The sequence below is a fragment of the Octodon degus genome, unplaced genomic scaffold (assembly GCF_000260255.1).
Source record: "Octodon degus isolate 3935 unplaced genomic scaffold, OctDeg1.0 scaffold00073, whole genome shotgun sequence".
Taxonomy (NCBI): domain Eukaryota; kingdom Metazoa; phylum Chordata; class Mammalia; order Rodentia; family Octodontidae; genus Octodon; species Octodon degus.
In genome coordinates this window covers 100,479-109,940 of record NW_004524649.1, presented here as the reverse complement: position 1 = coordinate 109,940, position 9,462 = coordinate 100,479, and the positions used below count along the sequence as shown (strand labels likewise).

General features: G+C 43.6%; 1 protein-coding gene across 1 annotated transcript in view; it reads left to right on the top strand.

Moving 5' to 3' along the window:
- Positions 1-7,665, top strand: part of LOC101572432 (olfactory receptor 10T2-like) — a 29,302-nt gene extending 21,637 nt beyond the window's left edge. The window contains exon 2 of the mRNA XM_004635617.1: positions 6,712-7,665. Coding sequence (XP_004635674.1) covers positions 6,712-7,665 — 954 coding nt within the window. The remainder of the gene's footprint in view (positions 1-6,711) is intronic.
- Positions 7,666-9,462: the final 1,797 nt, after the last annotated feature.

Genomic DNA, 9,462 nt, shown 5'->3' with positions numbered 1-9,462 from the left:
TTGAGAATGTCTGAGAATAGAATTGCTATCCCTGCTTTTTTCTGAGGTGCTGGGGCATGTAGTATTGTGTTCCATCCTTTGACTTTCAGCCTATGAATGTTTTTATGAGTTAATTGTGTTTCTTGTGTACAGTTTATTGCTGGATTTTGTTTCCTAATCCACTGTGTGAGTCTATTTCTCTTAATTGGTGAATTGAGTCCATTTGCATTGATGGTTAGATTTGAGAGGTATTGACTTACGCTTGCCATGTTATTTACCTGTCATCGTTTACTCCTTTTTCTCCTGTGTTTAATTGCTTACCTTATCTAGTTGGTTTCTTCTGATACCATTCGTGGAGTTCTGATCATTTTGGTCCCTCTCTAGAAGAACTTTCAATACCCTGTGTATGGATGGCTTTGTCATCGCGAAATTCTTTAGCTGTTCTCTTGTCATGGAAGTATTTCACTTCTCCATTAATTTGAAAGAGAGTTTTGCAGGGCATAGTAGTCTGGGCTGGAATTTGTTTTCATAGAGGACCTGAAGTGCTCTGCTCCATGCTCTTCTTGCCTGCATGGTTTGTTAAGGGAAGTCGGCGTAATTCTGATCGGTTTTCCTTTGAATGTGATCTGCTTCTTTTCTCTAGCGGCTTTCAGTAGATTATTCTTGTGCTGAATTTCTGGGATCTTGACTGTTATATGTCTCGGTGTGTTTTTCATTCGGTTGAGGTTCCTTTGCGTTCTGTATGCTTCAGTTAGCTGAATGTCAGATTGTTTCCTCATATTTGGGAATTTTTCTGCTATTACTTCTGCACATGTTTTTTTTTAATGTCATTTGTATTGACTCCTTTCTCATTGATGCCTATTAGTCTGACATTGTTCATCTTTGCATCATCTTGCAGGTGATGGATTCTTCTTTCCTGCAACCTCATTGTTTTTAAGAGATCCTTTCTTACCTTTTCACTAGCTGCTCTAGCATTTTCAAGATCTGAAACTCTGTCTTCACTTTCACTTAAACGGTTTTGCAAGCTTGTGGTTGAGATTTTAATTTCCTCTATATCTCTTTGCCTCTGCTTCATGCGATCTATTTCTTTCCTATATTGCTCATTCAAGGAATCCGTCTTTTTTCTAATCTCCTCTATTTTTTTTTATCAATTTCTTCTTTAGAAGCAGTTATGAATTCTTTTACTGCAGTGTGTTTTTCAGATTGGTTTTCCTCCCTATGTTTCTGTAGTTGATTCTTTACTTCAGATGCTATGAGTTCTGAGAGTTCTTTTTTTATTTCAGAAAAGAATTGCGTTCTGATTTCCTCTATATCTTTCTGCTGTTGCTTATTTACTATTGACACTCTTAATTCATGCATTTGAACCGAGCTAGTGTCCTCCGCGCTTGTTCTGGGTGGGCACTGAGTTTCCTCCCTATGTTTCTGCATTTGATTCTTTAGTGCAGATGTTATTAATTCAGGGATTTCTCTTTTTATTTCCAATCTGATTTCCTCTATACCTTTCTGCAGCTGTTTCTTTATTTCAGAAGCTGTTGATTCATTGCTTTCAGCTGTGTGATTCCCAATTTGTTCTGTGTTAGTGTCCTCTGCACTTTTTCAGGATTGGGTTGGGTTCTGAGGTTGCATTTTATTCCTTCTTATCATTTTGTGTAGCACTGTCTTCTGACCTTTGTTGTAGATCTTTGCTGTCGTTATAACCTTCGCACGTACTGAAGTTCAGGAGCAGCTCTACAAAGTTTGGACTTATCCAGCTGTGCCTGGCTTGGGTCTGGCTGCTCTGCTCAGCTCCTTCCCACTCCTGCCCTTGAGAGTGAACCTGTTGTGCCACTGTGGCAAGATGTTCTGCTCCTAGACTAGCTGGGTGGATCTATCCTCTACACTCTCTGCAGGGATCGCAGCTGCAGTGTTACACTCCAGGCATGTATGCCAGGCCTGAGCTGTGCCTGGAGGGGGCAAGGTGGAGTAGGTGAGAGAGGAAGCTCTCCTTCATACTCACTGTTTCTGGGCTAGGACTGGGTCTGGGGGTTCCCAGAACACGGCAGATATTCCTACTCAGCGGGCGGGGTGGGGGAGGTGCTGCGGAGTGGTGGGCTGCGTCCCAACGGGGTGGGAGAGGGTCTGGCCCAAGCTGCGCCTGGGCTGGGACTGGTCCCGCCGACACAGGGTAGCAGGAAGCTCTCCCACACACTCACCAGACCTGGGCTAGGACTGGGTCTGTTTTGCTTTCTATGAGTTCTATTTCTTTAGATTTCATAGGTGTGAGCTCATGTGGTAGCTGTGCCTGGTTTATTTCACTTAGCATGATGTCCTCCAGGATTGTCCATGATGGTATGCATGACATGATTTCTTTTTTTCTTTGTTCATCTGATGACGGAGAGCTAGTTTTCTTCCATGCCTTAGCTATCATGAATAAAGCTGCAAAATTATTATAGTGGGGCTGGTGAGATGGCTCAGTGGTCTAAAGCACCTACTTAGAACAAGCTTAGCAAAGCACAGGGACCGCGATTCGATTCCCCTAGCACCACATGCCAGCCAGCCCCGCCCCCTGGTGGGCTGAGCTGGCTACCCACACACACACACACACACACACACACACACACACACACATAAATAAAAACAACTAAATAAACAAATTCAATAAGTATTATAAAAAATTATTATAGTGCAGACACCTCTGACATTCTGAGTTTTCAGTTAGCTCTTTGTTTTTATCATGGTATTGAAGATGGAACCTGGAGCCTTTGCTCTGAGTTAACTCCCCAAACCTTTAACAGTTTTTCTTTGGATATTAAAGTAAGGATTGACTTAGTCATTATGTAGCCCGGGCTGAGGGTAAACTTGTGATCATCCTAACTCAGCCTCCCAGAGTGCTGGATTACAAGAGTGCACACCAGGCTTGACTGTCAGTTAAGCCTTCAGGGAAAGATTGTCTTACAACCACTGTGTCTAAGGCAAAGTCTATGCTCCAGAGGAATACAGAACACACACACGCGCGCTTGCCCGCGCGCGCGCGCGCGCGCACACACACACACACACACACACACAAAGACACCCTGGGCTGGGACGCCCGCACCCACATACCAACATAGCCCTTGAGGAAGCAGATTAATCAAGGAGAACATGAAAAACTATCCTTCCATCTAGGAGCCCTCTCAGTGTCTCATTAATATGGTCCAGAGTCTTACTTAAATAACCCATATTTATTCATGGCGTAGAGTGTGTCAGAGCTACGAGAGTCTTAGGAGGTCCATGGAGGTTTTTTTTTTTTTTTTTAATGCCTTTGAAAATTTGAAAGGAACAAAGAACATTTAAGGTTTGTTGATGGTTATATTCATCTTTACACTAGCTTGGTCATAAAATATAATTTTTAGTTTTGCCTATGATCCATACAAGTGCTGATGAATCTCTGGCTATAGTACCTTCCCTCCCCACTCCTCTTCCAACCTCTCCCCTCTATTCTCCTTCCTCCCCCTCCCCTCCTCTCCTCTTCCTGCCTTGCCCTCGCCTCCCCTCCTCTCTCCGTTGTCCTCCTCTTCTTCTCTCCGTTGTCCTCCTTTCTCTCTCCGTTGTCCTCCTCTCTCTTTCTGCCCTCCTTCTCTCCTTCCTTCTTTCCTCCTTTTCTCTTGTTTTTCAGTGGTGGGGCTAGAACCCAACATCACACATAAATCCTGGATGACCACTGTACCATACAGTCCCAACCTCATCCCCAAAATGTGAGATTTGCTTCCTTTCAATGGTCAGTGTTTTAGGCTGTCTTTCTTTTCTTAAAAAAATTCTTTTTGAAAAATGTCTTTCATATATTTCTTACAGGATTTTGCTACCCAGCACAGACTCATAGTGATCCTCCTTTCTCAAGCTTCCCTGATATGGGATTACAGGCTTGCCCCACCATGGCCACTCTTGGTGGCAAGCATGGCACGGGGTCCAAATGGCATATGATACTAAGGATTGGACTTGGGCCCTCACACTTACCTAGGCAGGTGCTTAGACAGCTGAGCTATCTCCACAGCCCCAAAAGTCTTTTCTGCATCTATTGATACTATCATGTGTAGAACCCCAATTTCACAAGGTATAACATCTAGAATCATAAAATGAGATCATAGAAAATTGAAACACTTCTGCAAAGCAAAGAAATCAACAGAGAAAAGAGAAAACGTACAGAAGAGAAAAAAATTTCTGCCAGCTACTTCTTGGATAGAACACTAATACCTAGCATACATAAAGAATTAAAAAACAGGCTGGCCAGAGAGCTCTTCAGATTAAAGTACCTGCTCAGGAGGACACAGGGACCAGGGTTCAATCCCTGGTGTGCCATATCAGCCCCATCCCTGGGGTGCACTGAATCAGCCTAACGACACTGGGCATGATGGGCACCTGTAATTCCAGTGTGTAGGAGGCTGAAAGCTGGAGGATCACTATGACTGCGATCTATGTAGTGGGATACTGTAAGCCCTGTACTAAATACATTTAAAAAAAGAATTAACAAACAATTAGCTCACCCACCCCAAATAAAAACCCCAATCAAAAACTGGGCAATTGAAATGAATAGACATTTCTCAGAAGACAGAATATAAAAGGTCTGGCCTTGAACTCAGGGTGATCCTCTTGCCTCAGCCTCCCCTGTGCTGGGATAACAGGTGTGTACCACATGCTCTGCTGTTTGTTTCTGTTTTTAATATTCAGTTGTTCCATTCTGATTTAGTCTAGTACATAACTGGGGATAGGGGCCTAGATTTAATCTTTGCATGTAGATGGCCAGTTTTCCCAGCACTGGTTCTTAAACACATTACCTTTCCTCCAGTGTACATTTTTGATCCTTTTGTCAAAGATTAACAGGTTAAATGTGTCTGGGGTCGTGTGTACATCCTGTGCTCTGTTCCACTGGTGTACACATCTGCTTTAGTGCCACTACCTGCTGTTTCTATCACTGCTGTTTTGTACTCCTGGGCCAGATTTGTGTGTGTGTGTGTGTGTGTGTGTGTGTGTGTGTGTGAGAGAGAGAGAGAGAGACAGAGACAGAGACAGAGACAGAGAGAGGCAGAGAGAGAGAGACAGAGGCAGAGAGACAGAGACAGAGAGACAGAGAGAGAGAAAGAGAGGAGAGAGAGAGAGAGAGAGAGAGAGAGAAAGAGAGAGAGAGAGAGGAAGAAATGAGAGACAGAGAATATCTTTGTGAGGAAATTAGGAGCTTCATTGGAATGAAGTCTGAAAGGCTTAACCTCCCAGTTTTCTTGAGAAACAAAGGTGCGCTCTGCTGAACGTGTGTAAATAACTTGGTTTAGAAAGGCACAAGGATGGGGCTGGGGAGATGGCTCAGTAGAATAAGCGCTTGCCTGGCAAACACAAGGGCCAGAGTTCAACCCCCAGTTCGAGAGAGAGAGAGAGAGAGAGAGAGAGAGAGAGAGAGAGAGAGAGAGAGAGAGTCACAAGAACAGTGATACTGAATCGTCAGCTTCATTTTATCAACTTGTCCCTGGGATGTTTCTCCTTGTTTCACTGGCAGCACTCATTTCTTTTTCTTTTTTAATTTTATTGAGAAAAAAATTGCAGTGAGACAGTTTGAGCCAGTAGCACACCCCATCTTCAAGTTGTTCCTGCCCCTGAGAGCTAGCAGTTCTCTGTGTCTCACCTCATCAACTCAAGCAGATGCTAACTGCTGGGGGTTGCAAGGAGCTCTGCAGCACTTCATATCTTAAGGCTTGGGGTTGGAATACCTCCCAATTTGCTCTTGTTACACAGGATTGCTGCTACCCTTCTCAGTGTCTTCTGGTTCAATGTGAATGTTAGGATTTTTCTTTCTAGTTCAAGGAGGATTGCTATTGGTATTTTGATTACAATTGTGCCAAATCTGTATACCAGTCACAGAATAAGGCTATTTGGACAACTCTGGCTCTGCCTCTCCAGGAAAAGGTGATGGCTTTAAATGTTTGGCTGTCCTTTGTCAGAGTAATGTTTCTCATAGACGTTTCTTACTTCCTTTGGTTAGATTAATTCCCAAGTGTTTAATTTTTCTTGATGCTATTGTGAATGGTAGTGTTTTCCTAATTTCCTTCTCAGTGGGTTCATTGTTGGCATACAAGAATACTATTGATTTTTGAGAGTTGACATTGTGTCCTACTACATTTCTAAATTTGGTTATTCTCAGAGATTTGTTGAATTATTTTGAGTGCTCTTGTACAAAATCATGCCATTGGTAAATAAGGGTCATTTCACTTTTTCCTCTCCTAGGCATATCCTTTTTATTTTTTTTTCCTTGTCTGATTGCTCTGGCTGAAGCTCTTGGTAGTATATGGAACAAGAGTAGTGACAGAGATTTTAGAAAAACATTCTCATTTCCCCCCATTTAATACGATATTGGCAGTAGGCTTATCGTAGATGGCTTTTATCAAATTGACATAAAGTTCTGCTGTATCTATTTTCTTCAAAGATTTTTAAATCATGCGTGGATGTTGGAGTTTTTCAGATATTTTCTCTATGTGTTAAGATAATCATATGAGGCTGGGAGACAGTTCAGCAGTCCAAGCACCTGCCTGGCAAGTGCAAGGACACAGGTTTGATCTCCGGTGCCACATGCCATGCTGGCACAATGCCAAGCCAGCCACTGAAGCTAGGCATGGTGGCATTTTTTGAGCATTATGTCCTGTTTTGAAGACAGGGCTGATTCTTCTGTCTCACTGATGCATACAAGGCCCTCACTATGCTGCTCTATTCTATTTTTCTGTGTCCTTTCAGGTTCCTGAGAAGCTGCGGGGAAATAGGACATGGCTTGTGACAGAATTTGTACTGGTGGGATTCTCCAACCTTCCCCACCTGAGAACCACCTTCTTCACGCTGTTCCTCCTCACTTACCTGGTCACCCTCAGCGGTAACATCACCATCATCACCATCATTCATGTGAACCGGACCCTGCACACACCCATGTACCACTTCCTGGCAGTGCTGTCCCTCTCTGAGACCTGCTACACACTGGTCACCATCCCCAATATGCTGGCCCACCTGCTGATGGAGAGCCAGGCCATCTCCATCCCTGCATGTCGGGCTCAGATGTTCTTTTTCGTGGGCTTGGCATGCAGTCAGTGCTTTCTCCTCACCTTGATGGGTTATGACCGCTATGTGGCCATCTGTCACCCTCTGAGATACTCACTGATCATGAGACCTGCTGTCTGTCTCTTCCTGGGAGCCTTGGCTTTCTGTTCTGGCTTCTCAGTGGCCTTGATTGAGACCTGCATGATCTTCTCCTCACCCTTCTGCCTTGGGGACCGCGTGGAGCACTTCTTCTGTGACATCGCCCCGGTGCTGAGGCTCAGCTGCACGCAGAGTGATCTCAAAGCACTGGGCATCTTCTTCCTGAGTGTCCTAGTGGTGCTGGTCTCTTTCCTCCTCATCCTGCTATCCTATGCTTTCATCGTGGCTACCATCGTGAGGATGCCCTCAGCCACGGGCCGCCACAAAGCTTTCTCCACCTGTGCGGCCCACCTCACCGTGGTCATTGTGCATTTTGGCTGCGCTGCCATCATCTACTTGCGTCCTGACTCTGGGGCCAACCCCGAGCAGGACCGCCTGGTGGCGGTGTTCTACACGGTGGTGACTCCGCTGCTGAACCCTGTGGTGTACACATTGCGAAACAAGGAGGTGCGGGTGGCGCTCAGGACGACGCTGGCCCGTGGTTGTGGAGGTGTTCAGTAAGGACTCGCTGTTCGTTATTCACAATACATTTGGTTTTCATTCAGCCTTGCCTCTCCTGAGACTCAGTTTTCCCACCTAGAAAACAGGAGCGCATCTTATACAGAGTGAAATAGACCTTTGTCTAATAGTGCCTGAGAATAGCATAAGCTCAATAAAACATGTCCTTTTCCTGTTTTCATTTCCTAGATTTTGTTTCCTGTTGCATGGTCTACAGTGCCTAATGCTGGCCAGGCGAGGGCGCCACCAAGCCTGCCCGTTTGGTCAACCCTGTGGAGAGCTAGTTAAGTCAGTAGAGAAAGACCAACACTATTGCATTCTTGTATTTTGCCTAGGTTTTTGGTCACTGGCCCTTGTTTATTCTCCTGTTAGATTTTCACACTTAAATGCTATTATTTTTATTATTACCTTTCTCTTCTTTCTCTTCTCTTCTCTTCTCTTCTCTTCTCTTCTCTTCTCTTCTCTTCTCTTCTCTTCTCTTCTCTTCCTCTCTCTCTCTCTCTCTCTCTCTCTTTTTCTCCCATACTGGGGATTTAATCCAGATATTTCACACTGAGCTACATCCCAATATTCTTTACCTTCTATTTTGACCCAGGATCTCCCTAAATCACTACATCTCCAGGGCTACACTTCAATTTCTATTTCTCCAGCTTCCGCCTCCCAGAGTGCCGGGAACATATGTGTGCACCACCACACCTGGCTCCACTCTATCCTTACTTGCTTTGGTGTAGCTGAGAGAAAATGAGAAGAGTTGATTAACCCCCTTTTCACCTTTGCAGAAAGTCCACACCATATAATTTGCTGCTTCACACATTTTAAGTATAAAATTCAATAGTGTTAATCACATTCACATTTTTTTTTTTGTGAACACACCATCTCTTCTCAAAGCTTTTTAATCATCCCAAACTCATTGTTATGGTACTCATCAGGCAATGACGGCCCATTTTTTTCTTCTGTAGGCCCCTGGTGACTTGTAATCTGCTCTCTAGGGGCTGGGGAGATGGCTCAGTGGAATAAGCGCTTCCCTGGCAAGCGCAAGGACCTGAGTTCAATCCCCGGTTCCGCAAAAAATAAAAAAAAATAAAAAAAAATAAAAAAAAATAATCTGCTCTCTGTCTCCACACATTTCCAAATCTAGTTATATAATCCAAGTACAGCCATACACTATATATCTTTTGCGTCTAGTTTATTTTATTCAACATGGTATTTTCAAGGTCCAACTATATTGTTCATTGTGAAAAAACTATTCTTTTTTTTCACTTCAAGTGAGGATTGAGACCAGGGCTTTGCATATTCTAGGCAAGTACTATATCACTGAGTCACAGCCCCCAGGTTTTGATGATGATGATGATGATGATGATGATGATGATGATGATGATGATTTTTGAGACAAGGTCTTCGAGGTTGCTTGGATGGCTCTGAACTTATGCTCCTCCTGCCTTATTCTTCTGCATAGCTGGTATTAAAGGTGTGCATCCCCCCCCCCACTGAATAGCATTTCATTGTATGGATGGAGCACATTTTGTTTGTGCATTCATCTGTTTGTAGGAATTTTGGTTGTTTCTGCCTTTTGGCTATTATGAAGAATGCCATCCTGAATATGTGATTGAGTCTCTATTTTCAGTTCTGTTGACTATATAAGTAAGGCTGGGATTTTTGTTTTAATTTTACACTAATAATAATTATTTTTATTATGACAACTGTTATTATTTTAGGGATGCTTAGATTATGAGGCAGTTCTATGTTTAAAAATCTTAGGGCTTTTTTTTGTATTTAGGACAGTGTCTACAGGGTCTCACT